Source organism: Malus sylvestris, chromosome 9 (assembly GCF_916048215.2).
Source record: "Malus sylvestris chromosome 9, drMalSylv7.2, whole genome shotgun sequence".
Classification (NCBI taxonomy): domain Eukaryota; kingdom Viridiplantae; phylum Streptophyta; class Magnoliopsida; order Rosales; family Rosaceae; genus Malus; species Malus sylvestris.
In genome coordinates, this window is record NC_062268.1 from 17,097,831 (window position 1) to 17,118,904 (window position 21,074).

General features: G+C 37.1%; 2 protein-coding genes across 2 annotated transcripts; both read left to right on the forward strand.

Annotated features, from left to right (window-relative positions):
• The first annotated feature begins 7,230 nt into the window (after window positions 1–7,230).
• Window positions 7,231–13,217, forward strand: LOC126582194 (WD-40 repeat-containing protein MSI4-like). Its single transcript, XM_050246228.1, has 15 exons — window positions 7,231–7,465; window positions 7,852–7,915; window positions 8,333–8,419; window positions 8,511–8,573; window positions 9,492–9,557; window positions 9,711–9,785; window positions 10,085–10,160; window positions 10,426–10,633; window positions 10,845–10,926; window positions 11,142–11,215; window positions 11,415–11,526; window positions 11,642–11,716; window positions 12,343–12,410; window positions 12,672–12,771; window positions 12,896–13,217. Exons 1-15 carry the CDS (start codon window positions 7,344–7,346, stop codon window positions 12,989–12,991), a joined length of 1,368 nt encoding a protein of 455 aa, XP_050102185.1. The 5' UTR covers window positions 7,231–7,343; the 3' UTR covers window positions 12,992–13,217.
• Window positions 13,218–15,378: 2,161 nt separating this feature from the next.
• On the forward strand, window positions 15,379–20,064 carry LOC126582193 (transmembrane 9 superfamily member 7-like). Its single transcript, XM_050246227.1, has 7 exons — window positions 15,379–15,621; window positions 16,892–17,056; window positions 17,184–17,293; window positions 17,503–17,611; window positions 17,687–17,799; window positions 18,366–18,516; window positions 18,643–20,064. Exons 1-7 carry the CDS (start codon window positions 15,418–15,420, stop codon window positions 19,798–19,800), a joined length of 2,010 nt encoding a protein of 669 aa, XP_050102184.1. The 5' UTR covers window positions 15,379–15,417; the 3' UTR covers window positions 19,801–20,064.
• The last annotated feature ends 1,010 nt before the right edge of the window (window positions 20,065–21,074 follow it).

Here is a 21,074-nt window from a genome sequence, read left to right on the forward strand (position 1 = left end):
AAGGGTCACTTGCTTCTTTTTATTTTTTTAATTATAATGAGGGCAAATTTGTCCTAAAGGGGTTATATGAAAGTGAACTAAAACCTCAAGGGGTGTTAGTGTTATGTTTTAAATGTTAGGGGATTTTGTAAAAACACAATAAACCTAAGGGAGTGTTAGTGTAATTAACTTGTTTGTACCATATTTAGGGCCTCCGTATTTAGACCTTGTATAAATAATCGGGGGATTCAAATGTAATTATGTAATAAATGAAAGGGCAAATATATAATAAGTGAGGAGCCCTTATTCTATAAAAGGACTTCTCACTCTCCTCATTAGAAGAGGTCAAGGTTTAGGCCATGGGAAGAGAGAAAACATCTCAGATAGGGCAAACACAGAAAATAGGCTAGAGAGCACACTGCCTCTAGCCTTCTTGTATATTCACCATTCAAAGTGAAACAATATCAACATTAGTGTGGACGTAGCCCAAACATTGGGGTGAACCACGATACATCTTGTGTTCTTTACTTTCTTGTAGATTCACGGTCAGATTTATGTTATTCCAAGACCCCTTCAGTTTTATGCATTAACATTTGGCGCCATTTGTGGGAAACGACACGAAAAACTATGTCGATTCTTTTTCATTTTTTCACTTCCACTGTGAACCTGCAAAAACCTAAGAACCAAACACCTGCATAGTCACTGCAAAACCTAAAACCTCACCATCTCTCTCTCTCTAAGACGACAATGGGTTACTGTGGGGTCGAAGAAAACGACAACGACATCTTCAACCCTCTTTACACCGATGCCGCCGCCCCAACCCTCGGCGACTCCTCAAGCTCCTCCACCCTCCTCTCCGCTGCTACTGCTTGCTTTCCTGCTTTCTAGCTTTCACTTATTCTCTCACTTTTTCCTTTTAAATACATATATCATTGTTCACATTTTTTAGGCTCTGACTGAGACCTCCTCCTCCTTCCCCTAAAATGAGAATGTCGATCTTCCTCCTCATCCTCCTTTTCCTCCTTACATGAAGATGACAATGGAGATGGGTCCGTATTTCCAATTTCAACCTATCGCTGCTCATGTTTTTGTCAATCCTGCCGTGTTCTACATCCTCAGTGCCGTCATCATCTCCGACAAACTCACCGCCCGATCCAAGGGTTATGATTTCGTCACCTTTAAGAAGCCGAAGAAGGCTAAGAAGGCTTGTGAGGACGCCACTCCGGTCATCAACTGTCGCCGTGCCAACTGCAACCTCGCTTCCCTATGGGCTCGCCGCCCTAGGTCCGCTTCAAACACTACCCATCCTCCTCAACGAGGATCCAACGGTAGCCATGGCGACGGTGTTCTTGCTGGCGTTCCTAAAGAATTCAGATGTCCCATTTTCGGAGAGCTAATGGCCGACCATGTTGTCTTGGCCACTGGCGAGATTGACTCAGAAGCCTCTCGCATCCACTGGCTCTGTTTTCTTCATGATATTCAACACCACTCTCAACGATAAGAAGAAGAATGTGGTCGAGAAAGTTTTCGATGAGGTTAACGAAAATGGGTACGTAAGGATGCCGTCATAAAAAGGATGTCGTGAATCACGTAAATCCGATGCCGTCCCAGAAATGATGACGTCTGCTTCTCACAAGCTACTGAAGGAAAAAGCAAGGACTCGATTCCAAGAGCTTCGAGAGATGTTCACCAATATTCAAATTGCCTGGAAGGAGGGTCAAACTGCTGACATGGCTATCTTCGAGGACCAAATGGATCAGATGCTTGACGGGTGGTGTGCCGAGCTCAATGACCCATCCCTTGCATCTTCTTTGCAGGGTGGTAGCCATGTGAAACCACTTTCTGAAGGCACAGAACCCGAGGATATGTCTACTTGAGTTGAGAATAATGGAGAAACTGCATTTTCTGAAAAAAGCCACGGAAAAGCAACAAAGAAGATAAGTTTTCTTCAAATTCATATCTCGTTACTGGAAACCACATCATTACATCATCGCATGCATCTTGTGATATTTTATTCCTATCTTTAATCACATGCTTCGGTCTTTACAACATCTTTTCCTTTATATCTTTAATCATCCTTGACTTCAATATTTTACTGTTGTATCTGTAATCATTCGTGGCAGAAAGAAAAAGGGTACATGGTATAATGGAGAAGATAAGAGCATCTTTTCCTTTACAGCTATATTGTTTATTATTTTAAATATTATGTTGACCAAAAACATATCACATCACACATATTTTATTATTTTAAATCATTAGACACATGGGAAGGCTGATCACATTCACCTAAAAACCCTCATTCTAACGCCACGATGTATCAACATGCTGTGTAAATATCTAATTATTAAATGTATGTATTTATATATATCTATTATGTACATGCGATAATGCACTACCACGTAATAGTTTAATTTTATGTAATTATCACTTGTTCAGCTGCATTTGTATTGTATGTATTGCCATGCTTCCATTTGTGCTGCTAACCTTTTGTGTAACATAATGCTGATGTATCAGTGTTTGCATTTGTGTTACATGTGCGTGCACTGAGTGTTTGTCATGTTGCATGCAGCTCAATATGTGTCTAATGTGCTGCTCGATAATTGAGTATCATTCATATCTGACAGCCCACTACACCATTCACATTATATAATTATTTTATCACTTCATCTGACCAAATTGGATATCAACAACTTGAATGAAAATATAATATATATATATATATATATATTATTTATTACCCGGTGACATATATTTAACCCAAGTACATGTGCAATATTTATTCATGGCCTAGAATATTATGATTGCCTTTAAACTATGTCACTTATACAACATGTGATTTACCACATGACTGAATAAATTATTTATTCATAGAAGGCACATGGTACAATATTTTACCTTGACAAACTTTGTCAATTTGATTTATTTATTATACGGTCGTACTTATACTGTCATTTATTGTCAGGAATTATTGAGCAACTAGATCCACTAATCAACATTGTTGCTGATTAAAGAACTCTACCAACTTATAGACTGATGAGCCACATGCTTACGGTGATCTCTTGTCTGACCGAACACCCACTTGCTCAGACATTTGCTTATTGGGACACATATGTGCCTGGACCCAACTCGATAACCCCACCAGAAGATAATCATAAATAAAGAAAGAAGGCAGCATGCCAAAAAAAAAAAAGGGCAAAATGTCGACAAGTCCAAAATAGTGGGCTGGAATGTTATGTGGAGAGCGAAGACCCATATGCCCAAAAGAGCCAGACCCTATGACTTCAAACTCCAACCTTCATCCCTCCATTTAAGGTTCACCCTTTATTATCACCAACTAGGTGATCAAAAGTACGTCCAGTACTCCAAAATTATTCAGCAACCTGCCGCTATTATCACCAATTAGGTGATCAAAAGTACGTCCAGTACTCCAAAATTATTTAGCAGCCTGCCGTTATTATCACCAACCAGGTGATCAAAAGTACAACCCATTCTCTAAAAAATCATACATGAGCATCACTCATGACAATCACCATCATACATGAGCATCACTCATGTCAATCATACATAAACATTCATGAGCATCGCTCATGTCAATCATACATAAACATTCATGAGCATCACTCATGTCAACATTCATAAGCATCACTCATGTCAACATCCATGAGCATCACTTATGTCAATGAACATAAACATTCATGAGCATCACTCATGTCAATCAGCTTCGAAAACTTCATTTATAGAACTCTAGCTTCGAAAGCTTCATTTACATAGCTCTAGCTTCGAAAGCTTCATTTATAGAGCTCCAGCTTTGAAAGCTTCATTTATAGAGCTCCAGCTTCGAAAGCTTCATTTACAGAGCTCTAGCTTCGAAAGTTTCATTTACAGAGCTCCAACTTCGAAAGCTTCATTTACAGAGCTCCAGCTTTGAGAGCTTCATTTATAAACCTTTGGCTTCGAAAGCTTCATTTACAAGAGCTCCAGCTTCAAAAGCTTCATTTACAGAGCTCCAGCTTCGAAAGCTTCATTTACAAAAACTCCAACTTCGAAAGCTTCATTTACAAAACTCCGACTTCAAAGCTTCATTTACAAAAACTCCAGCTTCAAAGCTTCACTTTCAAGGCTTCACCTACAAAGCTTCAGTGCATGGTATACAAAGACTGCCTCCGAACAACTGCCACTTCGGCCCATACATGGATTGAATTTGAAGTCTCCAGCTAACAGACTCTATTGACTGAAGACTTGGGGGACTACACTATGTACCATATATTGGGCTTTCGCAACTGGGCCTCATGAAAAATACTTGAGGAACTTAGCCAATTATTTATGCACTGAGGAACGAACCCTTATTCTATAAAAGTGACTCCCTCACTTTCATTAGAGAGCACCCATTATTCATGTATTGAGGAGCGAACCCTTATTTTATAAAAGGGACTCCCTCACCTTCATTAGAGAGAGACTCTTAGCCCATCACTTATGTATTGAGGAGCGAACCCTTATTCTATAAAAGGGACTCCCTCACCTTCATTAGAGAGCATCGCCTCCAGCTAAGTAATCACCTCGCTGCGAGCATCACTCATAACCTATCACTTATGTATTAAGGAGCGAACCCTTATTCTATAAAATGGACTCTTTCACCATCATTAGAGAGCATCGCCGCCTGTTGAGCAACCACCTCGCCGCGAGCATCAACCCTAGCCCATCATTTATGTATTGAGGAGCGAGCCCTTATTCTATAAAAAGGGACTCCCTCACCTTCAACGCCACAAGCCGAGCCAACCAAGGCAATATAAGCTACAAGCCGAGCAGCCTCACAACATGTGCTACTTCTAGTTGAGCATAATTTCACATTGAGCACCACCTCATATCGAGTATCAGTTCTAGATGACATCTAGTTACTTCAGCCCACACATGGACTGAATTTCAAGTCTCTAACCAAAAGACTATCTTGACTGAAGACTTGAGGGACTACTGTTTGTACCATATTAAGGGCCTCCGTATTTAGACCTCGTATAAATACTCGGGGGATTTAAATGTAATTATGTAATAAATGAAGGGGCAAATATGTAATAAGTGATGAGCCTTTATTATATAAAAAGACTCATCACTCTCCTCATTAGAAGAGGTCAAGGTTTAGGCCATGGGAAGAGAGAAAACATCTTAGAGAGGGCAAACACAGAAAATAGGCTAGAGAGTACACTGCCTCTAACCTTCTTGTATATTCACCATTCAGAGTGAAACAATATCAACATCAGTGTGGACGTAGCCCAAACATTGGGGTGAACCACGATACATCTTGTGTTCTTTACTTTCTTGCAGATTCACGGTTGGATTTATGTTGTTCCAAGACCCCTTTGTGTGTATGAACACATTTTTTTTAGAAAATGAGAAGGAGAGAGGGAGGGAGAGAAAGAGAACATGGAGGAGTGGGAGGTTTTTTTTTTTGTTTTTTTTTGTTTTTTTTTAATTTTAAATATTAGAGATATTTTAACATTACTTGTATGTGAGACTTCAATAAAAAAAGTAAAATTTAGAAATATGAAATTACATTATTGCCCATAATTTTTTTTTGTGATAAAAGATTAAGTTGTATTTTCACCATCTTTTAGTTGACAAAGAAAGTTTTATTAATCAATAGAGATAATAGTATATTTATAAAATAAAGGTTAATTATGTCCATTAGGCGACATGAAATTAATGAAAAATTGTGAAAATTTAAGATTGGGAGAGATAGAAATTGAAAACTTATGGGAGGAAGATTCTTTCCTCTCCTAATCTCTCTCCCTTTCACTCCCCTCCTATTTGAACAGTTATGGTTTAGCCACGTCAACATCTTATATTGATTTTTTTTATAGAGACAGTAATACAAAAAACAATATGTGAGAGGAGGGGAGGGAGGGGCATGAGAATAAGATGGGAGAGAATCATCCTCCAAACTTATGGGGGCTTAAAAGGACAATACTTGGGGTACTCACAGGGGAGTACCCAATTTATTGACTTCATGATGTGGCCCAAAAAGAATAGGCCACTTGCCTCATCTAAAATTGCCCCAAACATTGGTTATCTTTGTAACCAAACATCAGTCTTCTTCCTCACCCTAAAATCTTGTTTTCTATGTGCACAGCCCCATCAAAAAGGACTGGAGTGGGATCGCCAGAGGACTAAGTGAGTTTGCCGTCAAAGAGACTTTTGACGTTGGATTCGCTGGCGAACAGAGGGGTTGGTACAATTGAGGTCACCCGAGGAGAGATGAGTGGAGTTGGGGTTGCCGGGAAGGAAGAGATTGGGGTGAGCTTACTGAGGCTCGCCTGAGAAGAGGGGATTGAAGGAAAATTTTGGGTTGGATTTGGTGTAACCAGAGGTTGGAAGAAGGGGATCGACGGAGCAAAGTTCAACGGAGGTGAGAGGGACATGATGAGATCTGGGGCATAGGCTTAAAGGAGAAGTTGGTTGTTTGGTTATAGGTGCAAATGTTACAATTGGTTGTTTGGTAATAGGTTTAAAGAGCTTTTGTAAATTACACGTGGCTATATTTAACCGGATCACATGACAATGTCAGTATATTCGGTCCTCCCCGGTGAGAACCCAAGTATTAGTTCTTATCAGAGAGCTATTTTTCTCTACCACGTGTCATGTTCGTGTTGGTTCTTATTAGTAGATACTACCAGCTGTTAGGGTCACATGGTAATACTATATCATGAATAATTTATTGATAAATAGAACTTGGTAGAGTAGAGGAAGAAGATAACAAGATTTCTTCAATTTTTTATTTTTTTCATTGTTTAATGTAAGATTTTAATTTGGATTTTTTTTATTCTATTTATTTATAAAAGGATTTTTCATTTTTAAAGTAAATAATAATGAGGGCAAAATTGTCTTAAGAATTTTTTTAAGGTGAAGTCAGCCTTAAAAGGGGTTATGTCAAAAGTGAATTAGCACCTTAATGGGTGTTGGTGTTATGTTTCAAAAATGAGAAGTTTTGTAAAAACACAAAACTTCAAGAGATGTTAGTGTAATTAACCTGTATTTTATTAGGGCTTGTTTGAATATACTTTTAAAATGACTGAAAATGTTTTTAAAGAAAATATTTTTAAGTTCCAAAAGCACTTGAAGTGCTTCCTTGAAGAATGGAAGCACTTCAAGTGTTTTTTTCAGAACTTATTTATATTTTTACTAGGATTGATTTCAAAAATATTTTCATAAAAAAAGTTTTCATTTTTAAACCAAACTCAGTTCAACCGTTCCCTGCACTTAAAAAAGCCGTGTATAGTCGTATTCGTCATCCCTTAAAAAAACCAGGAGAGTGAGAGCGACCGAGTTTGATAGAATTGGCGGGAAAAGAAGAGACTCAGAGAGAGACGAAGGAGATGAAAGGGAAAGCTACGGAGGCGTCGGTGAACGATCGATACACGCAGTGGAAGTCGCTGGTGCCGGTGCTCTACGACTGGCTCGTCAATCACAACCTTGTTTGGCCTTCTCTCTCTTGCAGGTCCGTACTCTCCCCCCTAGGGTTTGCTCTTCTTCCAAATTCAATTATTTTCGTATTTTTATCGAATTTATCACATAATTTTGCACAATGTGGGTTGTCCTTACCTGGCTCTGTTGTACTTTTACAAGCACTAATTAGATTCGTTTTCGGTCGATTTTTTGGGTTTGGATTTGAGGAAATGCGTGTGAACTGTGAAGTCAAAGTAAAATCAACTTTGTAGAGAATGTGCGCTGTTCTTAATTTGTGTTTGCAATGGATGTTTGTAGTGATGCTTGTGTTTGTTTCAAGCTTTCGGTGAATAAAAATTGGTGTATTGGTGCTACATTTGTGATTGCAGACTTCTAAGTGAATCAAAATTGATGATTTATCGATTTTGTTTCTTGTAGATGGGGACCGCAGCTGGAGCAAGCCACTTACAAGAGTCGTCAGCGCCTTTTTCTTTCGGAACAGGCATGAAGATCTCTCTTGCAGCATCTGACTCTCCATTTTGTATTTGATACAGAAATGTTGTAATTTTTTGTTTGGATAGCTCATTAATACGATCGGATGCTTAAAACCACGTGCCCTTGGCATTGGCGTGTTAGTTTTAAACATTTCTTATTAGTAGGTGGTCGCCTGGTCGGAAGTTTGTGATGTAATGTGGAATGATTTTGTCAACTGTCAATGCTGTGCATCCCTCTCTAAAAATTAGTGCCTCATATCATATATTTACCAACATATGATTATTCGTAATCGTGGGCAACGCAGTTACTTGCCTACGCATGCAGTGTTGATATTATGTGGATATGCCATCTTGTCTCTTTTATATTGTGTATCATCCTCTTTATTGTTGTAGTGTGTTTTGCTTACGTTTGTTTGTTTCCACAGACTGATGGCAGTGTTCCAAATACACTTGTCATTGCAAACTGTGAAGTTGTCAAACCCAGGGTTGCAGCTGCCGAGCACATATCACAGGTCATGTTTCATTTATTTGCCTTCAGCTGATATCCTGTAAATTGACTCATTTATTAGCTAATTATGGTTATCTTTTGCTCGATCTATACAGTTCAATGAAGAAGCACGCTCTCCCTTTGTGAAAAAGTATAAAACTATTATACATCCCGGTGAGGTAAATTACATTAAAGTGTGTCAGCTTACAGTAATGTCTACTTAATGAGTTCTTGAGGAGAATGATTTGCACCGAAAAGTACTTAACATCTTATTTTTTGACGTAATTGCCGAATCATCTTTTTAAACGGAACTTATTAAGATAATTGCTCTATATTGGAAATGGAAAATGGGTTATATTGGAAACAAGGAATTTTTTTTAACTATTTATGAAGACTTGCTGACCGTAGTCAATACGCTAAGAAGATAATTTCTAGGCAATAAATCAGTGAACTATATTAGTCTCCGTTTAAGGGGTTAGCCTTGTGCATTTGATTCATTGATGGCATATCTAAAACCTAACTTGTGTTTTAGATAATAATCTATGCATTATCTTCTAAATGATTTGTAGCCACGAGTATTTTGTCTTGAGGGAATGCTAATGTCTTGAACAAATTGGGTATGTGTTGTGTGAATTACTTATATTGAATTCGGACCAAGCTAATGGACAGTATTACGTTTAACATGCATTGAAGATATGTAGCATAGATATTGCTAGTTAATCCCAATCGACATACTATTGAAAAGACGGTCTTCTCCAATTTTCATATGTATCCTTACTGAGATGCGTATCAAACTTTTGCATGCTCACTTTGATGATATTTAAAAAGGAACGGAAAACCCTTTGGGGAAAATAATGGAACCAACTATAGTTAATTCAAAACCCATTGATCGGCCGTTGCTATTACCACCTTCTCTGTGCCAGAAGATATCCACTTAGATCAACTGCCCACCAAAACCACTGAACCCTAAACCCAAACATTGCCCACCCACCTCCAAAAACAAATTGGTGTAAGCTCATCTCTAAGATATTCTCTTCCATTATACTGCAATAAGAAATAAATCTGGATTGTCAGTAATCTACGATTATGTTTTGCAGGTGAACAGAATCAGGGAACTCCCTCAGAATAGTAAGATAGTGGCGACACACACTGACAGTCCTGATGTAAGCATTCAGTTATATGTTAATTCTTTTGGATGGATATTAACTATTAAGCTTCCAAGGGTTTTTCAGTTAACGTTATTTTTTATTACGTATTTGGAAGTTTATAAAGACAAGTGGAGGTGGATAAAATTTTTCTACTTGTAAACAAAACAGGTTCTCATTTGGGATATTGAGGCTCAACCTAATCGCCATGCTGTTCTGGGAGCTTCAGATTCTCGTCCAGATCTGGTATGCCCTGTTTAGAGAAAACTAATCCTCCTGCTTTCAGTTTTACTTAGATCGACTTGATAGGTTTTTTTTACACGGTGCATGACTAACTGTTTAGAACTCAAAATCTTCCAACTGTAACCTTTGACCTGCACCAATTAATGGCTCCTTAAAGCTTTGGAGGGTAAAAATAATTGTAAATACCTTCATTCTAATCATGATCACAATATACTGAAAGAAGAATTTATTCATTACAATAGCTTCATCATCTTTCTCTCCTTGCATAGGTGTAAACTAAATTTAATTGCATCGTGTTACAGCTATTGACAGGGCATCAAGATAATGCTGAATTTGCTCTTGCCATGTGCCCATCTGAACCCTTTGTGCTCTCTGGAGGTCGGAACTTTCTATTTTAGTGCTGTATTCTTCATTTATTATACTGATTAGGCAGGAAACAATGTGTAAAGGGAATGTCAAGTAAACTGCATAGAATATTATTCATTTAACTTACCTTACTTTCTGTAAATATAACTTCCTTTGATTTACCTTCTTTCTTTTGATTAAACTTCAATGCACCCACAAACGAATTACATGCTGCATGGGCCATGTTTGTATTTTTCTTGTACCTTCTCATCTTCTGAATGGGGAGATCTTTGCGCAGGGAAGGATAAATCAGTGATTTTGTGGAGTATTCATGATCATATCTCATCTTTAGCATCAGAACCAGGATCTGGAGGTGGCAGTGCTAAACATTCTTCTAAGACTGGTGGGAGTAACGATAAACTCAGAGACAGCCCTTCTGTTGAGCCACGGGGTGTCTATAAAGGGCATGAGGATACTGTTGAGGATGTGCAGTTCTGCCCATCTAGGTATGTGTTGATTAATAATCAAATACATTTCATATCCAGCTTGTTTTGTTGACACTGCCACTCCTTATGTCCACTCATGTACTGGCAGCCATAACAGTTTTTTTTTTTTTTTTTTGGATGAGAGTTACTTTATGAAGATAAAGTAGTTCAAGATGATGGCACATCGGCAATTTTCTGATTATATTATCTGTTTGTTATTTATGTGTTGTAGTTCGCAGGAGTTCTGTAGTGTAGGCGATGATTCTTGCCTCATACTATGGGATACAAGAGCTGGATCTAGTTCAGCTGTCAAGGTTCTTTTTCGTCCCCCTCAAAAGTCTATCAGTCTGCCCTTCTGTTTAGTTATTCCATTATGACATTTATCTTGCGTATCAGGTCCAATCTGCGTTGCTCTCTCTCTCTCTCTCTCTCTCTCTCTGCATGTGTATAAATATAGTTTGAGTGATGATTTTTTGTTCAATCATTATTTACATTTTTTAGATTCATATTCATTTACTTATTTGAGCAGGTTGAGAAAGCTCATGATGCTGACCTTCATTGCGTTGATTGGAATCCACATGACGTCAATCTCATACTTACAGGGTATCTGCATCTTACAGGAATTGCCGGATCATAAACTTTGATATCCACAGTGCAATAAAATGAAACTTGCTATCCTGATCAAAATCTTTATATTGCTATGTTGATGTTTTATATTGATGCATCCGTAAAAAAGAATTTTTCACATGGACAGTCTCATGCTCTTTGGTTCCATTTATTTTAATTTTCTCTTACCTCTTAGGTCCGCTGATAATACTATTCGCTTGTTTGACCGCCGATATCTCACTTCTGGAGGAGTTGGATCACCCGTTCATACATTTGAGGGCCACAATGCAGCTGTCCTCTGTATACAGGTGCAGGAAACTCTTCTGGCTTCTTTATTAACTCTATTTCTGCCTTTTGTTTTTCATAATATACTTCAAGAACTACATTTTCATTTTTCTGTGTTTCGTTTTGTTGCTATTCCAGTGGTCTCCTCACAAGGCATCTGTTTTTGGAAGCTCTGCCGAGGATGGCTTACTAAACATCTGGGATCATGAAAAGGTGTGAATATTTAAATGAAATTAATGATATTTATTAAAGGTATAAGTAGCTGTAATTTCTCTGGAAAGTTTACGTGTCCAATTATTCTTTGGTTTCATATTTACTTCGTATTAGTGGGTCTGAACGTTTGATAGATTTTCCTAGTGGTGTCAATATTTAAGTGATTCAAAACAATTAGATGACAGTAGTGCTCTTCATCTTCCTTTTTTGTCTTTAACTCTTATCTTCTCAACAAATGGTAGGCTTTTTTCTTTATTATTTCAGGAGTTAACAATTTCGTTTAGTCTAAACACAATCTAAAAGATCTCTATATATGTTTATATACAAACACACATTCGGGGGTTACACTCCTTATGTGACATTGTTACATTTTGTAGCATTTAAGATCTATTTGTTGCATTACACATTGTATTACTATTGACATTTGAAAAACCAGTTTTGGTCCATTTTGTGATCATGAAATAAAAGAAGATGAAGGACATGAGTTAATAAATAAGGTTTTTACTCTAAAGTGACATTGTCTGCATGAAATTGTGGAGGCATAATAAATGAAATTGTTGCGATTGTTAATGCCCTTCCTAGCATTTCCATCAATTTAGAGAAAAATATTATTGGCTTCCTTTCAGGTTGGCAAGAATGGATCAAAGCCGTCAAATGCTCCTCCAGGATTGTTCTTTCGACATGCTGGGCATAGGTATGTATGATTTACATACATGTTTTAACAAGAGCGGCAGTGATATGCTTTGACTACTTTCAATGCAAGCAAGATAGTGTAGATCCATCTGTTTGATGATGTCAACAGCCAACTCCTTACTATGCATGTGCAATCGGTCTTACCTGCTACCTTTAATCTTAGAAAAATAAAAATAACGAAAGATAATTACGTACTAATATCAATATTGGACAAGCATGCAACCTTTTCTTGTTACCTTTATGATACTTTGATTGGCTGTAGGGACAAGGTTGTTGACTTTCATTGGAATGCGTCTGATCCGTGGACGATAGCTAGTGTCTCTGATGATTGCGGAAGTACCGGAGGTGGTGGTACCCTGCAGGTAACAAAAACATTTCTAATTCTAGAAAGTTGACCATCACTCTATTTTGACGCTTGTATTAGTTCTGTACAAGCACATTATCTATACGTTTATGGTCGATGAACGATTCATTTTGATGATGCAGATATGGCGGATGATTGATTTGATTTACAGGCCCGAGGAAGAGGTCCTCGCGGAGCTGGATACGTTCAAATCGCACCTAACAACGTGCCAGGCGTGATGTCTCCTTTGTTTTCAAGAAAATGTGAGACAAAACTAACTCCTCCTTCTGTAGTTTTCAAACCAGTCTGCTAAGACAGCGACTTCTGGTCATCTAATTTAGTCGGTAGTCCAATCCTATGAAACGAAAAGGAAAGCAGAACTTCTTGGTTGATTGGTGCAGAAACCTAACCTTTCAAAAGGAGTAGCGTTTTCAAAATCATTAAAATGTTCTCATATAACCAAAAGCACTTCTAACTATGTTTGGTAGAAAAAGTTAATGCTAACGAATCAAAAAAAAAAAAAAAAAAACACATGAAGTGAACACTTGGTATGTGCTTATTTCAGGAAGTGCTGCTTTAGAAGGCATTTGCATTTTTATTTCGATTTTTGATGTGCTTTTAATAAAAGAAAAACTAATGAAAAGGGCTTGAAAACTTTGAGTTTTAACGATAAGGACAAAATAAAGGGTAAAATAAATACTATCAGTATTGACTTTTTAGCGTTAAAATATGATTTTTCGTTAAAATGAACAGTACCGGAAGTTTTTCGTTAAAGTTATCTTTAATAAAAACCGTAATTTCCAAAGGGGCCCCAAAGCACCAACAAATCTAGTAAAAAAAAAAAGGAAGAGTTTTGCATGTACAGTTGTATAAGAATGTAGCATGCATAAACACCAACTAGAATTAATTTTGATGTGTTTTAAAGTTACTTATTGGTTGTTATTTCTTGAGAGGATAAGTCATGGTTGCTTGAGATAGGGGGTTTGTACGAAATACAGGAGAAAATAATTTAGTAATATTTTTAACTAAAAACAAATCAGAGTAAATTGTAGTTATGGTCTTTGAACTATGGTTGAATTGTAGTTATGATCATTTAACTAAAAATCCATTAGATTTGATCCTTCAATTTGACAAAAAGTGTAGCATTGATCTTTCCATGCTAACACCGTTTAAGTTTTTCTTCAATATGATGATGTGGGGCACACATGGGACCCATGATTAACATAATAGTTACGAAAATTTTAAAGACTTAAAAAATTAAAGAAAAGAGCTTTCTTTTTATCTCCTTCATCAACAACAATGCGGTCAACACCAAACCTTGTACCGAATTCTCTCCTCCATCCTCCAAACCTTGTACTCGATTCTCTCTTCAAAACCCAAACTCATGGCAAGTATCATACCCACCGTTCCATTTGGGGTGGCTTGGGTGGGGTTGTAATGGTGAGGGATTGGCTGTGGCGTGCGGTTGGGAGAGATAAAAGAGTGAGTGTCGTCGAAGAATGGGGGAGGATGGACGTAAGATGTGAGGTATGGCGGGACAACACCCCACTATTTGTCCTCTGGAACATTTCTCTTATTTATTTTTATTTTTATTTTTTCCAATTGTTTGAAGTGTTTTGTTCTTAAAATTGAATAATATTATTTAATTATTTATTCTTGCCACGTAAGCACATTGACAGAATAATTAACGGAATTAAATATAGAGGGACCAAAGCTACACATTCTGTCAAATTGAAGAACCAAATCTAATAGATTTTTAGTTGAGGGACTATAGCTACAATTTAGTCATAATTTAGGGACCATAGCTACAATTTACTCAACAAATCATGTATAATTTGGTGAATTCTTGTGTTAGGTGATCTGTATTTCTATATATTGTTTAATTCTATTCGATTTAAATCTATATTTCAACAACCAACAATTTATTTCCCAACCATATTAAATTGTTCTTATACTCTACTTTAGTTCGTGTATTTTTTTTTCTAAATTTTAGTTTGTTGACGCCTCCCACACTTGAATTGAAGGTTTAGTGGTGGTACTCTGCATTTGTAAGCGGAAAAATCTTATGTTTGAGTATGATTGATGGTGAATATGATGCCAAATTATTATGACAAACCACAGTAGTAGAGCACTATAGGCCACATTTCGACCAACATATGTTGATATTCTCCCTTCTAGACCTCTATACTCGTAAACAAGTAAACCTTATAGCCTCGTTTGCTATCTACAATTTGATGAAATGAACAATCTCCTAGTTTCAATGTACATTGAAGGTAAAAACGAATGATTTTTTATTTGGACAACATCTCCAAGACATGAAGAAACAAAAACCTATAAAATAAAGTTTGTTTTACATAAAGAAAAAAAAGTTTGGTATGGACATGACAATTTACTTTTTTTTATAACGATTTATTCTACACTATGAAAAATAAGAGTTCAGCAAAGTCGCATAGTGGATACCTTAACAAATTTGTCATTCATTGAAGAGGAATACTAATAGATTGTAATATTGAGTGGCAAAACATTTTTAATCTTGTTGACGAAGAGAAATACTAGTAGATTATAGTATTGTGTGGCAAAACATTTTTAATTTTGTTGGTCATAAAATAAAATGGGTCACCCTTTGACAATTCTACCTCGTCAATGAAGAACTGGAGATTAGGTTATGCCATTTTGTCCCTGCGGAAGCCTCAGTAAGCACCTCTCTCTCTCTCTCTCAACCAAGTTGAAGAATCAGAAGAAGATGGGTAGGAGGATCTCCGCCCCTACAACCACCAACGGGACGACCCTTATCTTCACCGTGCTCCTCCTGATCTCCTCGTCCCACTGCTTCTACCTCCCGGGCGTTGCTCCACGCGATTTCCACACTGTAAGCTCTCTTCAAATCTCATTGTTCTCTGTTTTCCCTTCGAATTCGCCGACCTTTTTTTTTTTATCGCTTTCATTGCTTTCTATTTCTTCATTGGTCGTTGCATTGCCGCTGAATCGTTGTCGGTCTGTCTTCGTTTCCACTGAACCAGTGGTGGATCTAGGGTTTTGGGTTTGATTTGTTTTTGCTTTTTTATTAGATCTACGACATGGGTTTTTGGGTTTTGGGGTTGGGGTTTGAGCTGGCTGTTTAATCTTCCTGTTGCTTTTAGTTGCTTTAGAGTTAAAGATTGATGTGTGGGTAACCAAGTGGTTGCTTTTATTTCTGAAGTTTTGGTTTAATTTGGTTTTAGTATATTTTTCGGCGTAAAATGATTCTGAGGATCTGTGTGTGGCTGTAGGATTACAGCATTTTTGTGTTTCCTGTGGGTGAAAGTATCGAAAATGTTAAAGAGGTCAAAGTTTTAAATCAAGAGTAAAATATGGTTGAGAATTATGATTTGATATCAATATCAGGCAAAATTCAGATAATTCGGAAGCAACAAAGGCTTTCAATGCTTCCAAAGAGAGGAACTAGTTAATGTACTGATAGAACATTACAGATTTACTTGTTTCATATTTGTGGATAATTTTTTATTTTTCCCAAGCATAATGGGATTTAAAAGTGTGTTTTTGGAGAGTAGCAGACGAGATTTGTACACTCTGTGCATCAGAATGCTCAAGCTAAATTTTGTTGTCTACTAATCTTTAACAATGTGGGCATGCGTTGGTAATGTTGTTTGGATTTTTGCTAAATTTGATGTTTTCCTGTTGTGTTTGTCGTAATAATGATGCCAGAATATTCATCAAAGTGTGACCCATCCATCTGTTGTTGATTATTAGAAATGTTTTTTTTTTTTTGGCTTTCAGAGGATCTGATTTTTTCAAGCTCATACAATCATTTTTCATTTCATCAATAATTATGTTTCTGCACAAATTGTTAGAGAACATTGGGGTCAAGTTCTTTTGTAAACAAATTAAATGTATACACATAGTAGGAACTCATGTGACAGTGCCCTGGCTGTTTCTCCGACATACATGAGTTAAGCCATCCCCCGTGTGCCATATTGTATCTGGCTATAAGTTTTTATTAAAAATGTGATTACAGCTTGTAGCCTGAATGTCGCATTATACACTTTGACTTTGGAACTCTTCTATGTTCCCTTTCCTTGTTTGCCATTTTACTACATAGAATATTAATGTTTTTACTGTGGTTGTCTTCTTTCTGACAGGGAGATGAACTTTCTATCAAAGTGAACAAATTGTCATCTACAAAGACGCAACTCCCATATGACTATTACTTCTTAAAATATTGTACTCCCCCACAGATTATAAACAGTGCAGAAAATCTGGGGGAGGTTCTCCGCGGTGATCGCATTGAGAATTCTGTGTACACTGTGAGTAGTTATAACCTTTTTCATTTTGGCAACTCAATTAGTAGAGAAGTTTGTGAACAATAATGTTAATCTCAATCTCATTTATATAACTTTGGTTTAAAACCTCTATTTGTAAATTCTTTTCCAGTTCAAAATGAGGGAGGAGCAATCCTGTGTAGTAGCTTGTCGACAAAATCTTGACGCTGAATCTGCAAAAAATTTTAAGGAGAAAATTGAAGATAAGTATCGAGTACAAATGTAAGTAAAAATGTCATTCCTGTATTTTCTAGTTTGTAGTTTCAAGTATTCTCTTGTTTTAATTTTCCAAGTGTCGGTCCTTTATGATTTGTCTGCTTTAGTTTTACATTAACTTAATTTCTCTGCCTGGTCATATTCAATTATTATGAAGGCAATGATCATTTTATGTTTCTTATTGGTTTAATTGAGACCTCTGACTTGGACTGCAGGATTTTGGATAACCTTCCAGTTGCTGTTCTCAGACAGAGGAGGGATGGAAGTCCCTCAACAACTTATGAACATGGATTCGGTGTTGGATTCAAAGGAAATTATGCTGGGGTATGCCTTAGAAACTAGTTGCTAATGTTGAAGTAAGACTCATTTATGTTATCTTGTGTTTTATTTGCTATACAGAATAAAGAGGAGAAATATTTTATTAACAACCACTTGAGCTTCCGAGTTATGTATCACAAAGATCCCGAGACTGATTCTGCTCGAATAGTTGGGTTTGAGGTTACTCCAAACAGGTGCTATATCTTTTTTCCTTCTCCCTCTTCCAGTTGACATTCATTCAGAACAGGCTTTGTATGTTTGAATGATAGAAATACTGTAATGCAGTTAAAACTTGAAAGTAAAAGAAAAAATCTATGTACGTTTCTTGTTTGGTGCATGTTCATTTGACCTCTGCTGATTACATATTTTGTTTTGTGTGGTCATTTACTTTTAATTTTGAAGTTAGAGAAAGAAAGTGCGGTATTCTGTTCTAAATTCCTGGATGGTCTTTCCTTTGCAAAAATCTAGGTCTTTCCATGGAGAAGTTTATAAGATCGATTTTTACAATCAGCTGCATATAAAGAAGGGTTTAAGAATTCTTATTGCTGAATATTGTTTCTTTTGTGTTCCTTCATGCTGGATGCCATGTAATGGGTTTCTTGGCCAAGTAATGAATTCTTTACTTATATATCCCCTTTGTTTTAATAAGATTCGGTAGGAAGAAACCAAGAGTTCTTGAAAATGATCACTTTCTATTCATTAAGATTGTGAATAACTTTATTATGATTTTCTTATTTTCTGATATGCCTCTTTTCAATAGTATCAATCATGAATATAAGGAGTGGAATGGTAATAATACTCAGTTGGTGACATGCAATAAAGACACAAAAAATCTACCACCGGGAAGCAGTGTTCCACAAGAAGTTGACAAAGATAAGGAGATTGTATTTACATATGATGTCTCCTTTAAGGTACATAATTTTGAACCCTTTGGCTACTTTTATTTTTTCCATTTTACAAACTTATGAACTTTGCTTTTCTTCATTTCTACAAACTTATGAACTTTGCCTTACCACCCCCCACCCCTCCCCTCCCAGGAAAGTGAGATCAAGTGGGCATCTCGGTGGGACACGTACCTTCTCATGAATGACGATCAGATCCACTGGTTTTCAATTATAAATTCATTGATGATAGTCCTCTTTTTATCTGGTATGGTGGCTATGATCATGATGAGAACTCTATACCGAGATATTGCCAACTATAATCAGCTGGACAGCCAAGATGAGGCTCAAGAAGAAACTGGATGGAAACTTGTTAATGGAGATGTTTTTAGGGCACCAATCAATTCCAATTTACTTTGTGTCTACGTAGGGACAGGGGTTCAGATCTTTGCAATGACACTTGTAACCATGATATTTGCATTGCTGGGCTTCTTGTCTCCTTCCAACCGAGGGGGTCTCATGACTGCCATGGTTCTCTTGTGGGTTTTCATGGGCTTATTTGCTGGTTACTCCTCTGCACGATTGTACAAAATGTTCAAGGGTACAGAGTGGAAGAGGAATACCTTAAAGACTGCCTTTATGTTTCCAGGAATTCTTTTTGCCGTCTTCTTTGTGCTGAATGCTCTAATTTGGGGGGAGAAGTCTTCTGGGGCTGTGCCTTTTGGGACAATGATTGCTTTGGTTTGCCTGTGGTTTGGAATATCAGTGCCCTTGGTCTTTGTGGGTAGTTATTTGGGGTTCAAAAAGCCACCTGTTGAAGACCCTGTAAAGACTAACAAAATTCCCCGGCAGGTGCCAGAGCAGGCATGGTATATGAAACCAGTATTCTCTATACTGATTGGAGGCATTCTTCCATTTGGAGCTGTTTTCATCGAGCTGTTCTTTATCTTGACATCAATTTGGCTGAACCAGTTCTACTATATCTTCGGCTTCCTTTTCATCGTGTTTGTTATCCTTCTGATCACCTGTGCGGAGATAACAATCGTACTATGCTACTTCCAGTTATGCAGTGAAGACTACCACTGGTGGTGGAGATCTTACCTGACCGCTGGCTCATCTGCTCTTTACCTTCTCCTCTACTCTGCCTTCTACTTCTTTACCAAGTTGGAGATTACAAAGTTTGTTTCGGGCATCCTTTACTTCGGGTACATGCTAATTGTTTCATATGCTTTCTTCGTCCTGACCGGAACAATTGGTTTCTACGCATGTTTCTGGTTTGTTCGAAAGATCTACTCCTCTGTGAAGATTGACTGATCTGAAGATGCATGTAGAGGATGAGGGTAAGATAGGAAGAACAGAGCTACACGAGGATAAGAGACTTTCTGAATCGCACCGAAACCTTGTATTTTGTTTATTGTAGATAGAGCTTGAGCTGTATTTTCGTATACGGTGTCATGAAACTGTACTTGGTAGTCTAAGCTTGTTGCTTCTGTCCATCGTCGCTGCACTTGTACGATTCTGTTATGCTCTACTTGTTTAATTAGTTATTCGTATTGAAGAACTTGAAAGTTACAGAAACACTCTCTTCATCACTGAAACTTGAAACCATAAGTGATACACTGCAGCTCAACAGTTTACACGCCAATCTTGCTTGTACGAAATCAAGGAAAGAGGCATTCTTGTCGGGCACTCGATCTACCCATGTACATCCCCCTTCTTTTTTCTTTTTTTTTTTGAAAACTACATCCCCGTTCTTTAGGGCTCTTTTAATTGTGTTTTTAGTAAGGATCTAAAATATGTTAGGCACTAATCGGGCGGCGCGATGTGGCCTAACGCCTATGTGGATTTAAGTAAATCTATTGTATTTCGTGTAAATAAGTGTCTGTTTATACTTAAAATATATATAATTTCATTATAAACTAGAAAATAGAATGACATATATATTATGAAGTATTGGAACATAATGAAAACATAAGGAGCAAACATATAATGTGTGTTTATTTAAGTGTTCAATAAGTCTCTTACAATTTATTGGAAACAATAAAATGCAAAATGAAAGTTATCTATTTTCTATCTAAGTGAGTTGAAACCTAGGCATGTGTCTAGGCGGATTTGGGTGGGCTAGGCGTCCTTTCTTAATTTTCAAACACCTAAGCATTAATCGGGGCAGTGACTAGCCGCCTAGTGCCTAAGCGGGGCCTAGACGGCACTAGACGGAGATTTTTAGAACAGTGGTTTTTAGCTCAATATTGCTATAATGAATTAAATCATATATAGATAGGCCGAGAGCTCAAATTTATAAGACGATTGGGAGAAGGGAGGGTTGATGGGCCTCTTATTATTTTAAGAAAAGATTAACTTTAAACAACATCAAGTGATAGAGTTGTACCGTCGCTGTTATTTAGCTTTTGTTGAACTTGTCTATTTCAAGAAAATAGATTGAAAAGTGATATTTTAAGGTAGTTTTGTCAAATTACTTAATTTTTTTTTTTACCCAAATAACTGAGGGGGAAGAGACTTGTCTTGCTTCATATAACTACTAAACGTATCAACCAGACAAAAGTATGTAATTAGTAAATTTGAAACAT